This window comes from Rhopalosiphum maidis, chromosome 3 (genome assembly GCF_003676215.2).
Source record: "Rhopalosiphum maidis isolate BTI-1 chromosome 3, ASM367621v3, whole genome shotgun sequence".
NCBI lineage: Eukaryota > Metazoa > Arthropoda > Insecta > Hemiptera > Aphididae > Rhopalosiphum > Rhopalosiphum maidis.
Window position 1 is genome coordinate 47,155,540 of NC_040879.1, and position 25,576 is coordinate 47,181,115.

At 26.9% G+C, this 25,576-nt stretch overlaps 4 protein-coding genes across 6 annotated transcripts; 2 read left to right on the forward strand and 2 right to left on the reverse strand.

Annotated features, from left to right (window-relative positions):
• Positions 1-2,826: 2,826 nt before the first annotated feature.
• LOC113556820 (sorting nexin-14-like) lies at positions 2,827-7,707 on the reverse strand. The gene is made up of 8 exons (XM_026961981.1): positions 7,419-7,707; positions 6,093-6,161; positions 5,778-5,955; positions 5,588-5,719; positions 5,272-5,471; positions 3,719-5,026; positions 3,246-3,586; positions 2,827-3,182 (listed from the first exon to the last, which is right to left on the reverse strand). Exons 1-8 carry the CDS (start codon positions 7,514-7,516, stop codon positions 2,959-2,961), a joined length of 2,550 nt encoding a protein of 849 aa, XP_026817782.1. The 5' UTR covers positions 7,517-7,707; the 3' UTR covers positions 2,827-2,958.
• A 4,183-nt stretch (positions 7,708-11,890) lies between these two features.
• On the forward strand, positions 11,891-17,553 carry LOC113556719 (probable Dol-P-Man:Man(7)GlcNAc(2)-PP-Dol alpha-1,6-mannosyltransferase). Its single transcript, XM_026961839.1, has 8 exons — positions 11,891-12,200; positions 12,845-12,977; positions 13,245-13,418; positions 13,874-14,027; positions 14,099-14,243; positions 15,053-15,279; positions 15,349-15,606; positions 16,384-17,553. The coding sequence occupies exons 1-8, from the start codon at positions 12,075-12,077 to the stop codon at positions 16,748-16,750; spliced, it is 1,584 nt and encodes a 527-aa protein (XP_026817640.1). The 5' UTR covers positions 11,891-12,074; the 3' UTR covers positions 16,751-17,553.
• Positions 17,554-19,121: 1,568 nt separating this feature from the next.
• LOC113558626 lies at positions 19,122-25,545 on the reverse strand. 2 transcript variants are annotated; one of them, XM_026964120.1, is made up of 3 exons: positions 25,415-25,545; positions 20,377-20,614; positions 19,122-19,911 (listed from the first exon to the last, which is right to left on the reverse strand). In XM_026964120.1, the coding sequence occupies exons 2-3, from the start codon at positions 20,607-20,609 to the stop codon at positions 19,572-19,574; spliced, it is 573 nt and encodes a 190-aa protein (XP_026819921.1). In that variant the 5' UTR covers positions 20,610-20,614; positions 25,415-25,545; the 3' UTR covers positions 19,122-19,571. The 2 variants fall into 2 exon arrangements, with proteins under 2 accessions (XP_026819921.1, XP_026819922.1); XM_026964121.1 differs by lacking the exon at positions 25,415-25,545 and adding an exon at positions 21,318-21,369.
• On the forward strand, positions 22,077-25,576 carry LOC113558627. Of its 2 annotated transcripts, XM_026964122.1 has the most exons (3): positions 24,266-24,332; positions 24,388-24,594; positions 25,270-25,576. In XM_026964122.1, exons 2-3 carry the CDS (start codon positions 24,471-24,473, stop codon positions 25,530-25,532), a joined length of 387 nt encoding a protein of 128 aa, XP_026819923.1. In that variant the 5' UTR covers positions 24,266-24,332; positions 24,388-24,470; the 3' UTR covers positions 25,533-25,576. The 2 variants fall into 2 exon arrangements, with proteins under 2 accessions (XP_026819924.1, XP_026819923.1); XM_026964123.1 differs by lacking the exons at positions 24,266-24,332; positions 24,388-24,594 and adding an exon at positions 22,077-22,197.

Consider the following 25,576-nt stretch of genomic DNA (forward strand, 5'->3'; position numbering starts at 1 on the left):
TAAAAGATTGTACAAATCAAGTTTTCATAAACATAAATAATTTTAATTGAATTGATATAGGTATTAACACTTTCAAGAATTATCATTTTGAATTGCAAAAAAGTGTGCATAATATAATATTATACACTGTTGTTTATAGTTTATTTTTTTTATGTATTTAATAAAAATAATTAATACAAGCTATAATTGACATATTTGCTGACTTGAATTACCAAATTAAATTGACAAATTTTATTTAAATTTAAAATAATAATATTACATACATTTAGCAGTAAATCAAATTAAAACAATAACATAACAAATAAATAAATAAATAAATAATTATAAAAATATTGTGAAATCAATGTTTAATATCAAATAATACACCTTTTAACTAAATAAATAAATAAATAAATAATACATTTAAAAATATAAGTTTAAATACAGTTTAAATAATGGTTTACATAAGTATGCCATTAAATCTGTACATAGCTAATACTAGGCGAAAATATTTGCAAGCAATTTCATATCATCTTGTAATACAGATAGAAGTTCTATTATGTAAACACTGAATACAGCAGAATATTTAATCAATTATACGGTCACTTATAAAATATTATAAAAATTTGATTACTAGTAATTAATTAGATGACTGCGCTTAGGCTAAATTAAGATATATAGTAATAATTAATAGCAAATTAATTATTCACATATTCTAAAAACCTGTTGAGCATAAGCGAACATTTCGTTGAATTTTTTAGGCGAGTTAAGTGGCCAGCACTGATTTAAGTTAACATTGTGGTCCACAGATGTACATATAATTCCATTTGGAGGGTAGGATTATTGACAATTTTGGAGGGAAAAGACTCTTTGGAAGGAGATGGCCTATTAAATGCGTGCCTTGTGCTGTTTAAAAGATTATAAGTGGTTTATTTTCCCGTAATACATATATTGTATAAATATTGTAAATACTTGAAATTCTTGTTCACATTTTATAAAACATGTTATTTTTCTTATAAATCACATAGTAGAATATGTATTTATATTTTACACATTTTAGATATGTCTAAAATTATAATTTAAATTTTGCGCAAGAAATACTTAAAAAGATATTTTACTCTATAATACACATCTTAGAAATATTGTGAGCAGTACAAAAATATATTAATATTAATTTATATTTTACTGGTTAAGTTTTTATTTTTTAAAAATAAGTTAATATTGTGTATTAGTATATTTTATAAAATTGTGTCTATTACACTAATATATTAGTAGGAATGAATAATATATTTTTAAATTATATTTTATGATAATTATAGATAGATATTTTGGTAACTGAACAGTGAAAAGAAATAAATGAAGACTTTATTTTTAATGAAATCTGATTTTTAAAGCTACAAGGGAATACAATTGAAACTATAATATATTATAATCATACTTATTACTAACTGTTTTTATAATTAAAATTATTTTATACGGGTATCATTTTTTAATATTTTTGAAATAGATTGTGGATCAGGACTAAAAGTTGACCAATTTTTTTTTTTTGTTTTGGAAACTTACTTCAAATAATATTGAAGAAAATGTTAGTTTTATAAATTCAAACTTATACTTTTAAATATTTCTAATGTAATAAGTATTCTTAAATAATACAACCACTTTAAGTTTATCGAGATATAATTCATGTGTTTACATAATAACATACAAATAAACTGGATTATTAATTTATTTTATTTCAAAATACTATTTTATAAAAAATAAATCTATTATCTGTCAAAAACAAAACTATAACATCATGCCATAATCTAATAAAAATGTTCATTCTAAAGATAAATTATACTTGTGTACTATAATTATACTATGTTTTTAAAGCCATGTTTAACTAAATAATTTTACGCTTAGGAACATTCGTATTTAAGTAATAAATAACTGCTGAAAATGTCTTTGGTACATTTTAAACATTTAATCTATTTCAAAACTATAAATTTCAATTAACTTAATGGAAAATTATTATTAGCAGTATTTATATTTTTGTAATATTGTTTTATTCATATTGATAGATTTTGAAATATAAAAATTTTAAATAGGTTTTTTTTTGGCAAATAGGTACTCGAGTAAAAATTTCCTCATTTGTTTAGTTAAGAAAAAACTTAAAAACTGTTAAGTATTCACTTAAATATATTAACAAATATTAATTTTAAACTAATATGGAAAATAAACGTTGCATTTCAAATCAACATTTTGGTACTAATTTTAATTTATATAATTTTATTATAATATTTGTAATATATTTTTAACAATTAATACATGTATATATAATTATATATGAACCTACATGAATAATGTTTATAAGCTATTAATATTAATCTACAACGATAACAATGATTAAGTAATAAGTTGTAAGTTGTCTGACTAAAATTAAATATTAATGTAATACATAATGGAATGGTAAACTAACACTGTGAGCTTTATTTAAAATTACCGACTACCATGTACTTATTTTATTTTTTTTTAATACTGAGATAAAAATATCGCAACAAATTGCTGGATTAATTTTATATACTATTTAACATTACGCCTTATTATGTTTATTTAAAAAAGAAATTAAAATTATGTTAAATGTTTGTATTATTAAATATACTAATATATTATGCACTAATGGTAATAATATTTTTTTTAAATACATGTTTTGCAATGAATTATTATCATTGATATTATCTTCTCTCATGTCAAATTTAATTAACCATTTTTCATCAATAGAATAAAAATTTTACTTCTTATTAAATTAATTTAAAAAAAAAATTCTATACATTTATTTATAAATAAATCAAATTAATAATTTAGTCAAACAAGCATGGAAAATTCAAGTAATTAGGCTTTTAAATCTATTAAACAACTATAAAGCATATAAATTATATACCTTTGTTTGATATTAAGGAATGTATCACTCAATATTATCACAGCAATGAAGTTTTATCATCATAATTGTTCGTTAAGTTGTGTTCGTAGTTCTGGAAACATTTCTGCTAGTAAAACATCTAAAAGTCTGTAGAATAATTGTTTATTCATTACTGAATTCTGTGTACATTGAAACAAACACATAAACAGTGGAGAAAAAACTGAATTATCCAATAATTTTAAATGTTCAACTGAGATTTGATGATCAGTCTTTTGTGGTGCATCATCTCCAGGAAATAGAAGATCTACAAGAGTAAAAATAATATTGAATTTATAAATGTTTATGCATTAACAAAATTTCTACATACTTTCTAATAATTCAATTAAGTTTGATATTTTAGAAGGTGTAATTGATCTTATAATACGAAGACTGATGTAGCGCTGTATAATAGAATCAACAATATTACCACATATTGATTGTATGGCCAAAATTAATTGGACAACAGAATTTGACATGTTGTATACATGTACACCAAAAAAAATTATGCAGTTAATTGGACCACAGAAAAATTTTATTTGATCTGATATTTCTTCTAATGGTGTTTGGTTTTCATCTTCAACTATGTTTAAGTTATTACCAAAAATTGGATTTTCAGCAATTTTAAATTTTCTTTCAGGAAGATGTTCACTTAAATCTTTCCACTCATACCTGTAATTTAAAGCAGATGTATAATGAAATATTTAATTCAGAATCATTAAATTATTAAAACCTTATTATAAATTGTATAATATAGTTGAACAGTAATTTATTATTAGTTATAGAAATATATTTTATTTATACCTTTGTTTTAATTTAGTTTCAACTGAAGCCATAAATACAGAGATGAATGATTCTAAATTTTGTCCACGTTCTTTTCTTAAAGCCATTGGCATAGATTTCCTTAACAATCTTCCAATGGCTGATTCAGAATCTTCAAAATTTTCTATGGATGTTAAAAACATATGCAATAAATCTGACCCCCTAAGCTCAGGTTTCTGTAAAAGTTGATTGAGAAACTGCACATAAATGTCATTATTTTCTGTCTTTTGTAATAAAATTCTTCTTGAGGGTAATCGAGCATCTACAAATACTCCGTGAAATTCAGTAAGTTTTGATTTTAAAGTATAAAAGTCAGCAAGTCTTCTTTCTACACACCATTGTTTGATTGAATCATTTTTAACTGTCTCTACTGTAATAAAAAATACCAATGATTGACCACCATTGGATCCAGATTCTAATTTCATAGCTGATGTTACATCAGTTACTTTCCAAGTGCTTAAATCTCTTTCACTATTAATGATTTCATTATCAACAGATAAATCTTCTCCATACTCTGGATCACATTCAGAAGATAAAGAATCAAATTGACCATCATAAATAGTACTTGATTTCATAGCTCCTTTAATCCTATTTAATTTGCGACTTAGTTTAGAAGCGTGATCTTTTTTTTCATTATTAGACAAAGATTCTTTTGATGAACCAGTATCTGAAATATTACGTGGTCCACACATCCAAGAAAAATATTCATTAGAATTATGAAACTCTATCCAATAACTATTTTGTAAGGTATAATATGTTTGTTCATAAGCTTGATATAGTGGTTTTGAATTTTGAAGTTTAATAACATCTTTAGATAAAACTTTTCTTAGTTGACTTACTAACTCGGGATCAAAACTTATGCAATCTGGTGAATGGGAACTAAAATATACAGAAAATATATCCCAAGCATCTCGATAGAGCATGTCAAGTTCTTGAGATGATATTTCTGGTCTTAACATGCGCTTGTTAAACTGTTCAACATCCAAACAGAATTGTAACAAATGCACAGCACCTTTTCTTTTCAAAAAAACTGTAAATGCAGATAAAATTGTTGAGTCTTTAAATATACTACGCATTTCAAGTTGTACAGTATCATGTTGATTTTCACCAATAAATTTTGATAAAAATTCAACTTGTTCATCTTTGCATATTGTAGTTGTTGAATTAATAATTGATGACTTTGATAATTTTGACCAAGTAATAATAATGTTGGCTGGATTACATATTACATCTGATATTGGTAATAATACCCAAAGTGAAAGAAGTTCTCGCAGTAAAGTATAAAATATCCTGTAAAGCAAATTTAATCATTAAGTTATAGTACAGTTAATGTTTATAGTCTATCCAGCGAGAGAATGCGCCAATTCTACACAATTCCCCGCGTCACCATGGTATCATAACTGAATTACTTATGGCTGGGTATCATTGAGGAATGCGAAGAAAAACTAATTTTGGTTGCTCTGCAGTGCATTCTCTTACTGGACAAAGTATAGAAATGGATTTTATTTTAACAATAATTTGAATTATATTCATACATGCATTGAAGATCGGCTTGTCTCATTAAAAATGGTAGTAAACTCGAAGATACTTTTTTAAGATACATAATCTCAACTTTACGATTACTGACAGCATAATGGTATGCAATTTTTTCACCCTTTTCCATTTGTTGGCAGTGTCTTATATGTGATAAACATATTGGAATTACTTTGTACAGCACAATATCTTCTAAATTTAACTGAAATATTTTATAGGTTAAAAAAAGTAAATAATCTTTTCATGAAAGTAAAATAATATTACATATTTTATTTTAAATACTGATTTAATACTAATATTTATAACTATTTCACTAACTTGTAATAATCTTTTAAGCAATACGCTTGTTGCAAATCGTATTACTTGCTTAATTTCTTTTATAAAATGAGAATCATTTGAAATATTCTCATACCAACTTTCTACATATACATTTATGATTTTTGATAATAACTAAAAAAAAAAAAAAAAATTAATGAATAAAAAATTATTCACTATAAAATATATTTACTTTATCTATTGAAGAATCAATTTGTTCAGGTATTAATAATCCTTTCCAAGGTGTTTCTTTATTCAGACATTTTAAATGTAGGTCACATGAAATACAGTTTTTGCAATTATTACAATTATACTTGTTAGTCTTATCAAATTTATTCTCTGATACAAAACTGGTATTTAAATTTTGGTTTCTATAAAATAAAAAAATAATTATAAAAATATTTTAAAATATATGAGGCCATTAGGGTATCATAAATACATTTTAATGCTTTGTAGTTGCAAGTATTATTAGCAAACAGATTATAAAATATAATATAATTGAACTTACTTAAGGGCATAATCAAACATGTAATATCCACAACCAATTGCAATAATAACAATAATGAAACTCAAACATCTAGACAAAATAAGAATATAACATTTTATATAAATCAAATTCAATAATAATTATAACACAATTTTAATATTAGCAAACAATATATTCTGTTAATTATAATAGTTTGATTGCCAAAAATAGAAGAGAAGTTTATACTTTATTTTTAAACTAGGTACTCAAAATTTGATAGTAGCAATCTTAAAAATATTAGTAAAAAAATTCACCACTAGTTTTTTGTAATATAGTACCTAAATATGTATATATAACCTATATTATTATAGTAGTTGGACATAAATAACTTGTAATTATTTTTCAACGTTTAAGTTAGACTAGAAAAACCTGTTGCATACAAATGATTGAAAATCTTGATTTTAGTAGTATTTATATGTTTATAGGGATAAAAATGAGTTTATCTATCAAATTCTAATGCATTATTGAAGGTAAGTTGGTAAAAATATCCCTTGCCTTATAATTTATTAAATTGTACACATATGCAGATTTATAAGACAAACAATTTTAATTATCAAAATTTAGATTATACAATATGTTAAGAAAATTCCACCACCCTATTTTTTTCCATCCAATCCACGCTCAAAATAGTAAATATTTGTTTAGCAGAACTACTTTTGTATTGTAAGCTTTAATAATAGATTGAATTGATTTGATAACTCAAAGTTAAGAACATTATTTATGTTTTATGAGATTAAAATCCTTCTGCAGTTTATGAGCATTTATTATAATGAAATATTGTAAAAAGCCAACATAATAACAAATGTGACATACTCAACTTAATTTTAAACAATTAATCAGTTCACTCTAATATTAAGCCAACACAATATTGGTTTTATTGTACTCAATACTCAAATTTACTATGTTGAGCATGAATCACAAAAGGATAACACCATTTGTTTTGACTTCCTCTAAGAGAAAAAAATGTAAAATAAATGATTTATCAATTGTTGGAAAACAGTAAATGCATATAAAGTTGTGCTGACAACAATATTTTAATCTTGACATAGTGTTTTATATATGCTACCATATATTTAAAAGTAACTTGATAAATACAAGCTGAAGATTAAAGAATGTTTTCAAATAAATAACAGTATTATAATGACAAGAACATGCTTCTGTGCCAGCTCGTAGTAAATTGGACAAAAACAAATAAATGAACAAAAATTGCAAATACCAATGAAATGATTGAAATGATTTTTCAAAGTCCTACCTAGCGTATAGTGAACAGACATAATCAAACCGTGCATTGATGTGTTCGCAACTTACCCCCAAACGAACAAATTGAACAGAAGTACACAAATAATGGCCACTACGCCATAGTAAACAATCCTGTCATCTGTCAACAGGTCGAGGATGTCTTTCATTTTGCTCCATAACAAACACCCAAAGCGCCGTGCAGGAAACCGACTAGGGGCCGTAAGACGCGAATCGGTCGATCACGACATTAGGCATCGTCGCTATATAATGTCGTGCATCTAATTATTTACAGTTAACGACAATTATTATTATAACGACCGTGTAACAACACACGAATATCGTGTCACACACGCAAAGTAGTATATTGTAATTGCTATTACTTATCATAATAAGCCAAGTGATTTGCTACGAATTCACGCGTTATCTTATCAACAGCGACGGTGATTACGTTTTTATCATCGGGCGTGCTCGTTTTCTCGACGTGTGTGTGTGTGTGTGTGAAACTGAATAACGGGCGCGGCTCGTAAGTATATGGTTACGATCGATAACATACGATATACCGTAATGTGCTATATATATATATATATATAGGTTGTATGTAATATATTTCATAGAAATTGTTCATTAATTCATTATAATGATACTCGGCGGTCAGTGTCGATCGAACGCTTTAAAATATTACAATAAATTGTAGCCTATATAGATATAACATTATGATTTATAACAAATACAATAATTTACGAACAATATTTTTAAACTTCAATGCTTACCTATCGGTCTGATTAAATACAATTTAACAAATAATTCGTAATTTTTCGAATATCAGTATTTATATATACCCCCATAGATAAAAAAAAAAAAAAAACCAAGAATTTCGTCTTACGATTTTCTACGCAATGAAATTATTCTGAACAATGTTTTTTTTCGAGTGGAACTATTAAATTTTTTTTCATCGTATTTATCTATTTATATGAAATCAGAAATAATAATATGCAATATTTACTTAGCATACAGCTATATATAATCCTCTTTTTTCTCCAATAATGTAGTTTAGCTTGCATGATGTTTTTTCTTTAATGCAACTAATCTTATCCTTGGAATTATTTTTAAATATATCTAAAGTCCGTATTTTCAAAGCCTTGAGATTTTTTGTAATACTGAAGAGAATCTATTCTGTGGAGATTCAAACCTATGTTGTTCACATGAGATTCTCTTTTTCTACTGTCAATTTTTTAGTAGGTAATGTTTTTCTGAAAATTTTGAAGAATCAAAATCAATATTCGAACTAATAGTTTTTTACTTAGGTAATTAATTATTGTGTAGGTACTAAGCATAGTTGGTAAAACGTGTGATCTACCGACCGTCGTGATCTACTATATTAATAGAATAATAGGTAACGTATATATGCCTTTTGTGCCAAAAAAATTTACCTATAATTTAAATTTTTGATTTTTTTTAATATTTTTATATATACATATATGTTTTATATTTTTTTTTAACTTTTAAATCTAATTCACAATAATACGATAGTATATGCTTTTTATATAATTGTTATAATTTATTTAGTGTTCGCCAACACATTTTTAACCATTCCTCTATTGAGAGTTGAGACAGTCTGTATGAAGTGAGGAGGAATTTATGTTATAAAATACCACCGGAGCCGTTTGGGAATTTACTTTTTTTGTAAAATGGGAGCCGCTTAGGAAAATGGGAGCCGAATGGGATACGACCATAAATATATCTTATTTCATTGCCTACAACATTAAAATATAATATAATATCAGCTATATATATTGTCAGCTTTTTCTATTTATAATTAAATTGTTCACAATTTGTTATATAACTCTCTACAACCACCACAAGCACGTGCTTAAAGGTGGTAGATATTTTATTTAAATATTATTTAAATAAAATTACTTCCAAAAATAATTTAAAAAAGGGTGGGCAAGTGGGTATCGCTCTGGCGTCTAGTGTGTAGTAGAGATGGATAATATGGATAATAAAAAATTTTATGAATTTTCAATATCAAAGTTTCTTGCAAATTTTCGCAATTTTTACATATTTTGTAAACATTTGAACTTTAAATGCTTATAAACAACAATTGTGACTAATGATTTTTGATTATTTTTTACTACGATAAGTAAAACTTATTATAAATCTTGGATTAAATTTAAAACATTTTTTGAAAAGCTAAAATTTTTTTATCGGCATTAAAAAAAACTTAAAAAAATCAAAAATTTTAATCGACTATAAATAGTTTAAAAAATGTCAAAATATTTTGAAAATTTATTCGTCAATAGATAACGCTAATATAAGCATTTGGTGAAAATTCCAAGTATTTACAATGATTCGTTTTTGAGTTACAGCTAAATAAAAAAATCGATTTTGTCGAAAACTGGTTATGCATAAAAATTTTTGTTTTCCGTTACTTTTTTAGGGTTTTTTGTGTCGCTTTTGAAAACTACGGGGAATTTTGACCTCCCCCTCCAAAAAAAAAACCAACTAGATTCATTTTACTTTTTAAATAGGGACTGAAGTTAAAAATCAAACCATTATTTTTACTTCAAAACGTGATGACAGACACAAAAATAAAAATAAAAATAAAACATTACATCATTGTAAAATCAATATATTCCTCACTTCGTTCAGAACCTTAAATAAAATCACACTTCAAGTACCAAGTACAAGAAAAAATCATTAGTAATTAGTAATTACTAATTAATTAAAGGAAATAATTAGTGTGGGCATGCAGCATGCTTGGTAAATCGTGCTTTCTCTGTGTATATAATATGTATTTATATCCGTCGTTTGACTTATATAATATTAGGTATTAATGGGTATTACGCTATGCTGCAGTGCGCAGTATATAGACTAGGTATATCTGTAGTAGTGTAATACAATACTTAGTAGTTAGTACTATAGTGTAATACTGTAGTTGTAGCACTGTACATATATTGTACATATTATGTATGACGATAACCTCTGCGATGGCCTTTAACTTTGATCAAATTGGTCGAATTTACTTCTCAGAAAGTAAAAGATAGCTAATGAGTATAGTTACAGAACTATGCCGACAAACGTTTTCGTAACTTATTATTACTGTATTTACGGGTGGCCAGTAGCGAATGTTGAACAAGCGATGAATAAGCTAACTAAGCTATAATTTAAGCCTTTATGATTTATCAACCTTTATTATTACATTGGTCGAGTGCCGAACGAATCTACGGGTACACAGTACGAATTTAACTATAGTGCACTCGAACATTTTATACACGAAAATTCTTGTCGTGAAAGATGTCATATACATGCCGCAGTCTGTCAGTCTATGTCTATCGTTTATAATAGTTATAACACAATAGTGTTATATGTAGTCGACCACTATATTTTTAACATTCACATCCATCATTCTTGAATATTACAGTGCGGACTGTGGAAAAAATTCAGACTAGAAAAATCATTTGATTAGCTCTCAATTTTGTTTCGTCCTGGATATTTTTATGTAATGTTATTTATTCTATAAACGTATGCTTATTTTGAAGTTTTATGGAACATTTTATCCTCAAATTAATGTATAATTAGGTACTAATTAGTAATCACTATAAACAAATAATAACTCATATTTTGCACTTAATAAAAACATAATATAATATTAAATTTTGAAAAAAAGTACATAATAGTTTTTTATTTAATAAGTAGTTTTTATTTTTAAAAATGTCAATGTTGTCTATATTATATGTTTGTCAATATTATTCAATAAAATTTCTTTTTTTTAAACAACAATACTTCTTATTAATAATATATTTATATGAACAGCCGACTGCACACCAGCAGCGGCCCACTCGGAAAAGTTACGATATTCCGCCGGCATAGTCCCATCACTGCAAACATCAAATATCATAAACTTGCTAGATTATGAACCGTTATACACTATTGATATATTTTTATTCTTTAGTCTTACTTTTTAAATTAAGATTGACAGTGTGATTAATTTTTTTGCAATCTTTTTGTTTGCAACTTATAACTTATGGTGTGTTTGCTATACACAATGAGTCTATCGTCTATGTAAATATATCCTATTGTATTTCAATTAATTTTATTAAGATTCTAATAGAAATAATTCTACATAACAATAAAGACATGGGCATAGTAGTTTTCTATGGACATTTTTTAGACAATTATATTAATTATTAACTTTTGATTCGTGTTTTAGGGGAGCCCCCCGTTGACTTGGCTAAGTCCCACCCGATGTATGCCGTTATACATCTGATATTATCTGATATTATCTGACAATTTCAGTTATGTAGTTATTTCACTCAAAATATTAAAATTATTGAACCTTTTCCGTTAATTCACTACCACTATTTTTTTTTTTTTTTGGTCCAAATTATTATGCCGGAGGACGACAATAATAATATTATGTAGTTTTGGTTCATTGCCCACCGTTAAAATAAGCGGCAACATTTTACAATCCCCTTGACATTTCCATTCCGATAACACACGTTCGCCGACAAACTGATAACACGAGTTCCAAATTTCTGAAATCTGAATCTGAACATTATCAAAATATTGAAAAAAAAGTTATAATATTTTCTTTCCGATTTTGTATGCCTATTTCGTATTATTGTTATTATTGCACTGTTGTGCGTTTGAGCTTGTAATCGTCTATCTGTTCATGTTTAAATGAACGTTCCGCGATCGTTGTGAGCGCAACATAAATATTTGGTCATGGACAAATTACTGTACGTCGTCTCGGCGACGCATTTGGTTCTCTGCCCGTTTACCAAAGTCGAAGAGAGTTTCAACATGCAAGCAATGCACGACATTTTGTACTTGAAGAGTAATTTATCACAGGTGTGTGTTGTCGAAAAACTTGTTGTGTTCGCCGGTGTGAATGTTTTGATGTTCAAATCTTATTAAGTGTCAAGTTGCCAAGCCCAAAATCCCTTATTCGCGTTATTTGGTCAGGACGTATCACTGAGTTGGAAAATCCTAGAAATCTTTGTGTATTGATTTAAATTATCTTGAAAATCTTTTAAGGACTTTTTAAAATGTTGAATTAAAATAGTAAACCTTTTTTGATATTATATTAAATATTTTCTTATATTAAAACAACAATTTCTAGATAATATGAAAAAAAAAAAAATGAATTAAAAATAATATTCTAACTATGGCTACGATTGAAAAATCTTAATTGAATAAAATATTAAATTATATGAAAAAAAAATCATGTTTACAATTTAACATGGGTGATATGATATTCTTGTTTAGAAAGGAGTTTACCTTATTAAATATTTTTATCGAAATAATTAAAAAATAATATTGATTAATATTCAAACAAGAAGTTAATATTTTTCCAATATCAATAATTAATTTTTCCATTTTGTGTTAATTTATATTTTTGTATTTTAACAACATATACACGTATGTGCCTATAATATAAAACTTATTAAATAATTATATTACAAATACAGTAAAACATAATTTATTTTTTTCAGTATGATCATTTAGAATTTCCTGGTGTTGTACCTAGGACATTTTTGGGTCCTCTGTTCATATCGATATTGTCATTTCCATTTGCCTCTGTTTTTAAATATCTTCAGTTCAACAAAATGTTCAGTCAATTATTAGGTAAAATTATCAGAATATTAATTATTATTTGTTTATATCAGTGTTTCTCAAACTGTGGGCCGTGGCTATATGACTGGTGGGCTGTAAGATATATAATATATATCTAACCTAATCCTGGTAGGCCATAAAATAATTAATTATTTTGATTAAGGGAGCCATGACTGTTTCACATTAAATTTATGGGGGCCCCTTGACAAAAGAGTTTTAGAAGCACTGATTTATATGTTTACGTTGTATGTTAAAATTAATTAATATTTTAATTTACAGTTCGTGCAATATTAGGTATTGTAGTAGTTACAAGTATCAAATATTTTAATAAAAGTATATCAAAGGTATTTGGAAATGGTGTTGGAAATTGGTTTATAATCTTAACAGCATCACAGTATCATTTGATGTTTTATTCCAGTCGTCCACTCCCTAATATCATGGCATTTCCTTTAGGTCAGTATTTACTTAGTAATAGTAAAACTGTTATGTAATATTTGTATTTACAGCATTGTAATGACTTTCATAATACAGTCTACAAATATTGTTTAAAATTTATAATATATATGATATGTATGTATTTATTATATATGAGTATAAATAAATTTTAATAATGTGAAAAGTTTTATCAATTATAATTTGTTGTAAAATTTGAAATTACTTATTAATTATTAACTAAATATTTACTCATCTTACCTATACAATTTAAATCAGTATGTTATATTAATTTTAAACAAAAAATAAAAAATGAATATTTAAAATGTATTGTTTCATGTTTTTAATTTTCAATTTTAGAGTATTGATATTTGTTAAATAATCATTTATATATTTCACTTTCTATTTTAATATAAATTAATATTATATTTGTTGAAAAATTTTAAATTATATTGGTTTTTTCGTTAGGGATACAGTAATGGTAGCATTGAGTTCTTGGATTAGAGGAAAACATATTTTATTAATATGGAGTTCGGCGATTGCTGTTTTAATTTTCCGTTCAGAATTAGTCATTTATCTAGGTATTATTATACTTATGGAATTGTTGTATAAGCGTCTTAAACTATTCAGGTACGTGCTACTTAATTGAATTGAATTAAAGTTTATATAATTATTTGCATTTTATATTTTTATTATTATAGGGGATTAAAACTTGGATTTTTGGCGGCCATAACTGTATTGACTACAAGTATTGTCATAGACTCTATATTTTGGGGTCGCCTAGTATGGCCTGAAGGAGAAGTTTTATGGTTTAATACAGTACTCAATAAAAGCAGTGAATGGGGTGTATCCTTTTTAAAAATAATTTGTGAATAAAAGTTTAAAGTAATTAAAATATGATTGTAATTTTTAAGGGGCCTCGCTACTGCCGTCAATTTGAGCTCAAAAAACGAAAAGTTTTGACAAAATTAAAGTTAGTTTAGGATGTTTGATTTTGATTCTGAAAAAAATTCTGAACTCGACAGAAAATTGTCTATAGATCATGCAGAATACTTTGTAAAAATTAAATCTTATATTCTAATGAAATGGTAATAAAAACTTGAAAATGTGAATTTTTTCATATTATAATATTAAATTTAAAATTAAAATTAAAACCAGAATGTTTCATATGATCTACAGACATTTTTCTGCTGAATTTAAATATTTTTTCAGAATTAAGATCAGACAATGTTAACTAACTTTAATTTTGTCAAATCAATAAGTAAGTTGTCGTAAAATTTGTATAGTGAATTTTTATTGTTATCGAGTTATTGACATGTACATGTGCGTACTCCAGCTGGTACCCACATCGCATTTCACTAACACTAATAATTATTTACAACTAATACATAGGTCTCGGGCAGCTAAGTTGACATTATGAATTGCCTAAATGTTGTCCCTTAAATAATAACCGTAGCGAGGCCCCTTTATAAATTATTACCGTTACTAAAAAGAAAACAATATTGAATAAAAATCTATTTAATAATAACTTGAAAAATAATAATTATTATTGTTTGTAACTATAATTAATTTGATGACATTTTTATATCAATATTGTTTATGTGTAGGTTTATTTTATTATATGTATGTATTTTTTCTTAATTATATGAAATCAGACTAAGCCATTTTTATGGTACTTTTATTCAGCAATACCACGAGGCGTTGCACTTTCTCTATTGTTCATACCCTTTGGTGCATTGTATGATATTCGAGTAATGCGACTTCTTATTCCAACATTGATGTTTGTACTGATTTATTCGATACTACCACATAAAGAGCTTCGGTTTATTATTTATGTATTTCCAGTATTAAACGTATCTACTGCTACCTTTTGCAATAAAATGTATGCTTAACTGTTATTACTTAACTATTATCTAGTCAGTAAGATGATTAACTTTTTTTCTGTTTATAGATGGCAAACTAGATTTAAACCAAAAGGATTCAAAAATATACTTGCACTTATATTCTGTACTGGTCATATTATTGGGAATTTAGTTTTTACAGTATTTTTAATGAGTGCATCAAATAAAAATTATCCAGGAGGCCATGCAATGACATTATTGCATACATTTGAAAACAATCATTTAGATGCTAATTATACAATACATATTGGCAATTATGCAGCACAAACTGGAGTAACTCGTTTTACACAACTAAGTGCTCATTGGACGTAAGTAATACAATACAAAGTATTATATTACCTTGAATGTTTTTTTTTTTTTTGTTAATTGAAATAATGATAACTCAATAATTATATTTACAAATATTACATTATTTACACTATTTTCAATAGTTACATTAATGTAATAATGCAAAAATGTGAATTAAATTCTTTTACTTTGAACTTTAAAAATATTAATCAATTCTATTTAGAGGATGTTATACTCGCATGTGTAATCTCTGACATTTACTGTCTTACTAATGTACATCATAGCAAATTTGCATTCAGTAGAACACATTTTGTGATGTTAGCTTTAATATTAAAGTAAAGTTACCCATCATATAATTTAACGGTAAGAATATTATCTAGAGAATGTCATATGCTTTTATTGATATTATCTTTTTAAGTGAGTTATAGTTATGTAAAATATTACAACTTAAAAATTATAATATCAATAAAAGCATATGACATTCACTAGATAATATTTTTACTGTTAAATTATATGATAGATAAATTTACTCTAATATTAAAACTAACATTATAAATGTGTTTTGCTGAATGCGAATTTGCTATGATGTACGTTAGTAAGACAGAGACAACACATGTGGGTTCAACGTCCTCTTAATTTATATTATTATCAATAAATTTAAATTAATAATGTCCATTAACATGTATGGCACTTTTAAGTGTTTAAAGTTTTTTTTAAATTTTTTTCATTCTTACATAATAAACAATATAATGTAAAAAAAATCATTTTAAATTAATTTATTTTTACTTAATTAATAGGTACAGTAAAAAAGAAAATCTGGAACCTGGATGTGAAGAGCTTATGTCTTTCACACATTTAATTGTCGGATCAAGTAGCCGAGATAATGAAGAAATGCTGCATTACAGAAATACTCATAATGTCATGTCTACAGTACAAGGATTTTCACATGTTTCATTTAATTATAATACTTTTCCTCCATTAAAAATCAAAACTAAAACACAGATATTTTTGTTGAAAAAAAAATTTATTAAATCGGGTGTTAAGCAAAATATAAAGAAAATTGTTGAAGAATTCAAAAACGAACAAGATTCAGAAAAAAAAATTGATTTAAATTTAGATTTATTAGATAAAAGTACTAAAAAAAATAAGCATAAACAAAAGTAAATTTGAATTCAGTTTTTAATAAAACAAACTGTAATGAACTTTATACACCTAATTTCCACGTTAGAATAATAATAATAAAGAATAAAAATTAAAATTAAAATGTCACTAAAGCTGTAACAATTTTTTTTTAATTTTTTTTTTTCTAATGTGGAAGTAATATATGTTTTTTCTATGGGTTACATTTGAAAGTACATCCTTAGTATAATTTTATAATGGTCTTTAAGACAGATTGAAATAAAATTACCTGTATGTTTATAAGCTAAATGTATAATCAACATTTAATCTTCCTTAATTTCTTGTCTAATATATTTTAATTTTTTTAATTTAAAATAGATTCAGATTTTATTTAAGTTTATATAGAGTTGAATTTAGCTTATAAATTAATAAAAACATATTTATTAATGACTATAAGCTATTATTGTTAAATATTCCACATTACTTCTATATATTATACATAACATTGTACATAATACACATATTCAGTTACATAAATCACTGAAAGTAGGTAGGGGGTATCCTAAAATAATTTTGTGGTGACTTACTTACATATTATCTATTGTGATAATTTTGTTTAACTTGATTTATCTGAGAATATTTTCAGGAAAAAAAATAGATTTTCAATTAATAGTCGACTATAGTGGATTGGAGCTGGCTGGTAAATTTTTAGATCCACCCTCCATTGAAATAAAATGATTTATGACCCTGACTACTGCATATATTAAAATTAAAAATTGTTCTTTAGTACATTTTCAAAACTAGTAATTGAATGGTTCCCTTGTTATTATTGTAATTAATCATTTTAGTAAAATTGAATTCAGTCTATAAAATAAATGTAATTTAATTCAAATATCCGTATTTTGAAATATTATTATTATACTTATTTTTGATTATGAAGCTAAAATTATACTTTTTTTTTTTATTTTAAGTGTGTTATAGTGTACCAAGTTGTACAAAGTAAACATAACTTAAGAAATTTTCAAATTAATTTATAGAAATAAATTTTATATTATTAAATTATTTGGTTTAAGTTCTAACTCTTGCTTAAATTGTGTTGTATTTATTATTATAATCTCTAAAGGAGAGTTCACGTGAAAGGCGTTTAAAGCGCGTTGACGTTGTTACCTCTGTTTATTTAATTTTTTTGTGCGTTTATACCTTTTTTTACTTGTGGCAATGTGCGTTGCAACTAAACATCTTAATGCTAATGTGTATTTAGACATGTTCTAAAGCGCGTAGACAAGATATTTGAGTTATCGTTGCATACCTGCGTTGAATGCACATTGTCTTCCAACGCGCGTTATCATAATATAATAAGGCATATACATATCATGTACAGTTAATAGCAATCGTATGGTAATAGTAAACGCTTTTCGTGTGAATTAGCTCTGAATTATTCATTGAGAAGTATATTTTTTTTCCACATTTATTTGATATTCAATTAAAATTATAACTCGTTTGTTAAAAAAAAATGAATAACTTAAAATTAACTGATTAATTAATGAATGTGTGATGTATCTATTACTATATTAAGTTAATTTATACTAGCAGTTAATTTCCTGTACTTAAAAATAAAATTTAATTTCATTGTATTGGTTTTAATCTTTTCTTTTTAAGTTGATCAAAAGATCTCTAAAGTTAATATGATATTTTTATTTAAAGTTTATATTTGTTAGAAAACTTAAATTCATTGTTTAGTTAAAATATTTGATTTCAGTACGCGACAGTAGGTACTCGAAGAGAGACAGCAAGTACCTAGACCAACTAGACCAAGCAGACTTGTGCTCTACTATGTTTAGCAGTAGGAAGCTGAATGTAACTGTATGTTACAGTGAAACCGAACTCATATGTCATGTGAAGCGAGTTATCATATAAATTGGTTGGGTAGGACAAAAATTTTAGACTTCACTTCATAAAAAATCTAAGTTCGGCGCTAATAGTAGATTATCCTTATCATTGGTATATGATATTTGTATTTCGAGATTTGTGACACTTAGTTATCTAGTTTAATAATTATATAAGCACTTACTGAAATGTATTAGTTAGCCATGAGCCCAAATATATATGTATAGTTTGGCATTCAGCTACCAATCTACCGTTTACAAATAATATGAGTGCTAAAAAAAAATATGTTACAATATTAAGTTTTTTTTCTTCAAAAAATGAATATTGTTTAGTTATTTTATTATTTTGTTTATAGTATATATATTACATATATTATATAAATATGTTATTATAAAATATTTTATATTTTAAGAGAATAAGAGAAGACAATTAATACAAAAATAGGAATTTGAAAGGATTATTTTGTTATAAAATGTTGGTGATACGATACCTATTTAGTATTTATAGTTAATCTATAAAGTGATGGGGTGGTGTGCATGGCGGAGCCCCCTACGGGTCTTTGATCAATCCATACTGAAAACTTTAACCGAACTAAAATCCTGCATACGCTACTGCTCTACTGAGTAACATGTGTTTTAATGAGTGTATACGCATGATGCGGGGAAAAGAGTGAAATGAATAAACTCGATGATTATTAAACCTTCGGTAAGAAATGATATGTTTATGAAATCACGAAATTGGACTTAAATTTAATTAAAAGTGGATAATATTAATTGCTATGGGAGTTAGTCGAGTTAGACGTTGAAACTTTCAGAATATCGTTATCGTGTTTCCAACCTTCCTCATCCTTTCTCACACAGTTACACACGCAGCAATTGAATTTATCCATAGTATATTACATTGAAATATTTATTCTGCACACGCTATTTATATAAAACACACTACAAGAATATGACTAGGTTTGTGTTTTTGTTTCTTTTCATTTTTTGGTGCTGAACGCGGCGGCGTATACGAGGCCACCGTTATGCGGCACTGGCTGCCGGGCGAAGAACTGGCTAGGCTCGACCTCATCCGGCGGACTGAGCTTGTGAACGATTTCCTTGGAGGGACGCTGGTTACAGTCACCGTTGTTGTATTTTCCCTTGAAGATGAAATTGTAAACGGATCTTGGCACGATGGTGCTGAGCGGGCGCAATCCCGCTGGCGGATCCTTGGTGAATGGTGGCACTAGTTTGCCGTTATTCAGCGAAACGGTTAAAAATTTTAAGTAAAGGTCACGTTCCTCGCGCATATCGTCGCTGTCCTTCATCGTGTCTATTCTACGCGAAACATACATCCCCGGTCTCACCATCAATTAATTATATTAAACAATATTTAGACACCTAAATAGGTACCTACTAAGTGGCACACAAAAGGCCGTTGAGGGATCAACTCTCAAAAACTTCTATTCTTTCAAGATAATAGGTATACTATAATTAAACCCAGACAGGAAATATTTAGGATAGGTCTAGCTCAGATCAAGATTTTTAATGTCCTGTGTATGAAATTTTTTAGAGGCACTAATATGAAATAATAATTTAAAAAAATTGTTAACAGTAGTAATATAGTTGTTATTTTATGGAATTCATAGACATTTAACTAATTTAAGTAAGATTATTAAAGTTAATTTTTATTATTAGATAAGTTATTCGGTATTTATCGTGGTTTTTTGTCCTGGGGTACGAGATTATAACACACAAGTACCTACATTTTTTGTCATAAAAACAAATATTAAGAAAATTTACCTGTCGATCCACGTATACACTTTGTCGCGTTCTTTGACTGACATGAGTTGCGCGAGCACGATCGCGTATTGCCGATCGCACGCGTATGATTCGTCCGAGAAAGCTGTCAGCGGTTCGATCGACAACCGTTTCTTTTCTGGGAAATCGACGGTTGGCGATTGTTTGGCCGCTCCATCGTCGGCAACAGCTTCTACGGTGTCCGCTGGTGGTTCATTAACTTCGGGTGAAGACATTTGATCTGTAAATGTTTAATAATTACAGCAATATTGAGTACGAAAAGATTACGAGACGACGATTAGGTACGTGGAAATATGAACGAGGCCGCCTCGGTCACAAGATGGAAACTATCGGACGGCTGAAAACACGGTTTGTACGAATTGCTTAGTTGAAGGGAATGTTATAGGTACACGTCAAGGTGTCATGGATACGTATCCGAAGTCTTTTATTGTTTATTCAGCAAATTGTATTAAATTGTTAATTATATATATCTCTAGTATTATAGACATTGTGCAGAGTTTATTATTTTAATGGTGAGCCAGAGGTATATTTGACCTGTGCTCGTGGGTACTAATATTTTTGTATATATTTACCACTATTGAATATAAATTATATTTTTCTTCGACCAAAGTAAAAACTGCTTAGCAAAGCAAGTTACAAATTGAAAATAGGTATATAATCATATCAGTAGTTAGGAACACTGTATTGATTGATTATACTTGTAAAATTATACATACAAATATTCAAGTTAAATCTAAGTACCTATCATCCAATAAAATAAATAAGAGATGTAAGGAATTTTAGGGGAATAATTCCATCATTTCCTTAAAAAAATCTCTTGCTACCACACTTGTTATTTAAAAAATTTTATAAAAGTAGTTATAATGCTTCAAAATATAAAGCAAAAAACTAGGTTTTAAATGGGATGCCATAAAATTATGTACCTGGTACTAATGTGATCCATGTGCTGTATAATTATTGGTGGAATCGATGAATCTAATAAATTATAATTTTTAATAATAATTAAATTTAAATCGAGTACAATAATTATTATAAAATAAAACGCCTTTTTTAATTCTTTAATATTTAAAAATAATTTTAAACATTCGAAATGTCACCGTTTAAGGTAAAACAAATAGCTAGGTATGACGAGAACGGGAAGTACCAATAAAAGAAAGGTAACATAATTTATCAAATGATACAATAGGTACGAATTTACAATAACGAATTATATTTCTTGGACATATTGAATTTCTAATAAGTATGAAATAATAACGGTAATGATGTCCCGATCTGGACATATTAAGGCCTAAACCTTCATTGTGGCCTTGTCCATATTATATAGCATTTTAATTAGCGAATTAAAAAAATTGATGGAGAGATACGTTGTGTCGTCGTATGAATATGTTTGTTGACGTTTATTGTGATATTATAGTAATAAATAATTCACAAGACCTTTTATGTGACCTTTTTATATTTTCAAATCGAAAATCTTATATCATATACGTATTTGATCTAAGCCGAAAATGTTCTGTATCCCCGGGAATTTTCGATCCCGGTCAGCACTAAACAAGGGCATAAGGATTCAGTGTGCCTTGTCTTTATAATTTCGAAATTTTTATAGTGTTAATATGGTAAACCTGAGTTTATATTGCAAAAATCAATAAGTGTACGGTAGACATTTTAGAACTTCACTTATACAGTGAAAAGGCAGCTAGTAGGTACTCTAATAAAAGACTCAAAGCTATAATAAAATATATTTATTCAATTTTCAAAAGAATAAAATGGAGACACCTGAATCATTAACCACCTGTAATGAACCGAGTAAGTACAATATAGACAATTATGATACGTAAAAACCACGAGTATTATGTTTAATTGTACGCATATTAGTATAGAGTAGAAGTATAATGAACATTTTCACGCTAAAATACATTCAAAGCATATTTATAGTATATTATATTATATTTATTTAAGAATTAATCATCCATGCGATGACAATTTATCAATTTAAATAATAAATTTAAACATTAAAAAAAAAAATAAAATTTATTTGTATACCTACAATAATATAATATGATTAAATATTTTTCAAAATAACATTAAGTAGGTACCTAATTTAAAAATAAAAACACTTTCGAAACTTAATAACAATATCATGTACATTGATTATTGTGAATTTTATACTTATATAATGTATAATTTTATACATTTGGACCATAATATCTGTTCGTATATATTTATATATATATATATATGTAAACATTACAATATGTATTTGGGTATATAATAATAAGAAAAATAACACTTATTGATTCACCACCTTCATTGGAGTCTGTAATATTACATCAGTTGTATTCAAAAGGAAGCCGTTTGAGTGGATGGGGGTTAAACTCGTATACAAGTACACTTAAATGTTCCACTTAGATTATAAAATATAATTTATTTTTAAATACCTTTGTTTGACCAAATATACTGATGTCAACATCAGTTCTTAAATTTTTAGACACTAAAATATGATTAAATAAAAAAATCAATAGGGGCATATGACACTCTCAGTCAACAGCCTCCACCCCTACCTCGAAAACATTATGCCCTTTTATAATATAGTATATACACACACGATGACTCACTGTTTATTCCTATCAATAACTTAAAATGTTTTTCTTTTAAAAGTTTTGAAAAATTGTAACCTACCACCTACTCCTGTATTAGTGAATGAGAGCTAAATTAATTTTAAATATTTATATATAATTCATGTTTTATATTAATAAAATGAAATTTTTGTATGTGTAAGCGATCCACAGCCAAGTATATTACGTTCATGGTTCTGAAATTTAGCACATAGATAATGCAATGGATTAATATCTTAAACCCGAATTTTTAAATTTTGCATTTTAAAGAGGGGACCACACAAATATTTGCTGACTCGTGAATAATAAATATTTTTTGTATGCTTAGTGTTACCATTATAATAAGGTACATAAAATTAAAGTTATTATGATTGGATATAATTTTAGATTTTTATTTTATATTTGGTCAGCGTCACTAAAATGGTTGTGTCCGAAATATGTGTATAGTTTATGTTTAACGGAGCTTAAGACCATGGGCGTAAATTTTCCTTGTTAGAAGGAGGGGGGCTAAGATTATAAACATAGAACAGGCCCGTGGAGGGCTTCGCTCCTAGCACCCCCTGCATATAAATTTTACAATTTTATTGTAACATTTGTTATATAAGATGTGTATAAAAACTTCAAAATCATTTATTTAACGGTGTATAATACATAACTTTTTATCGTTGATGTTATAAAATATTAACGTATAGCTCAACCATTTTAATTTTATTAGAAATTTAGAATACAAAGTTCATTCGTGAAGCTTAAACATAGCATAATACATACCTATCGGATATCTTGGTTAGGAATTACGTAGTAAATTTTATAATTTTCTCTAATAAATAACCTGAAATTTGTTGAAAAACTTTTAAAAAATGTAGTAGGCTAAGCCCCCCTAAGTCCTCCCAATTTACGCCTTTGCGAGACAGATTAAATCCACAAGTATTATTTTGCTTATCACGGTTAACGCCGTACAGGATCAATTAGTATAAAATATTGCTATTATTTTAATTATTACAAGTGTAAGATAGCTAATTTATGAAGCTTGACATAATAACATTATGTAGATGTTTTAAAATTTCAATTTGAGAAATTAAAGATTGGTTAGAGATCCATAGTGGAGATGTGAAGTATATCATTATATTTCCACGTGTTCTGATATTTTATCATAACTATAATACACATAGGACATAGGTACTGCGACGTAGACTGCAATAATCGAATTTTTAATTAGAGGAAGATATCAATCAAACTTGAGTCAGAAACTCGTTAGAGGTAAAAATATTGAATAATAAGGAAAGAAATCACACTTTCTGAATTGAGAAATGACCAGACATCATCCGCGTATGTTAATATTATTACAGCAATGAATTGTAGGCCTATAACAACGATAGAATAGTATTTCTAGGAAATTGTTGCGCAACGGTTGTGGTTGACAAGCTCGAGCGTCATCCTGATGCCATAATCTAGCAGAATTATCGCATGTACGCATGTATGTGTCGGGTAAACCCGAGGACGCGTGAACCGCGGGAACATGACGATGAGCAACGCTTGACCAAAAGGGATATGACTAAGTTGACGTGTACCGGTGTGGCGTATTTTTTTGGTAAGGATGTTAGGAGGATTTAGGAAAATTGTTTGTTATTATTACAAGTTTTATTTATTACAGCACAAACTGTAATTTAATAGATTATTACTAAAAAATAGAATTAAAAAAAAAATGGATGCTCTGATACAATTAAGGTTCTGTCTGGTATTCTTTGTTTATACAACTGACGTGTGAGCCATGACCAAGAGTCACCTTGGCTCAACAACTAAGTGGGAATCACTGGTCCGGTAGTCATATACGCCAAAATATTACAAATATGCTATATGCTCAAACAAAAAAGTATATAGTGGGGAAATAAATACCTAGCAAACCTTTTGTTATAAATAAAATTGATTGATTTTGTTTTTTAAAAATTCTAAATAAAATGTTGAATTTAATATTAACATAATTATCTAATAATTTGTTGATTTACTATTAACTTTATAACATCCTGCAATAAATAACATTATATATTTATATGCTACTATGGTATTAATACATTATTGGTTACTATAATGTATTAACTATATTATATTATTATAAGCTATTGGTTTCAACATTGATATTATATATTGTATTATATTAAATTATGTATTTATGCATTTAGGTACCTATCTAATATGTTAACAATGTAGATTGGTTTCAATAAATTAATAAATCAAAAATAAACTTCTTTATTTTATTTGTTTTCAGGTGTTGAAAAAATACCAGAAGAAGAAGAAGTGTCACGGGATGATGTAAATATTGAGGAGGAATTAAAAGATGCATCAAGTTGCACTGGGTTCGAAAAGGACGAATGGTATAAATACTCAACTATTGTCAACATTTTATTGGTTACCTTGTTGTTTGTCACCTTCAGTTTGATAGTGGCGATGACAGTTTATTTGTTACGCATTCTATTCATGGTTATAATAAAACATTTATATACTACTCAAAGTTTGAAAAAAGAATTGTAATAATGGAAAAAAAAAAAAATTTAATCACTACAACATGACGCATT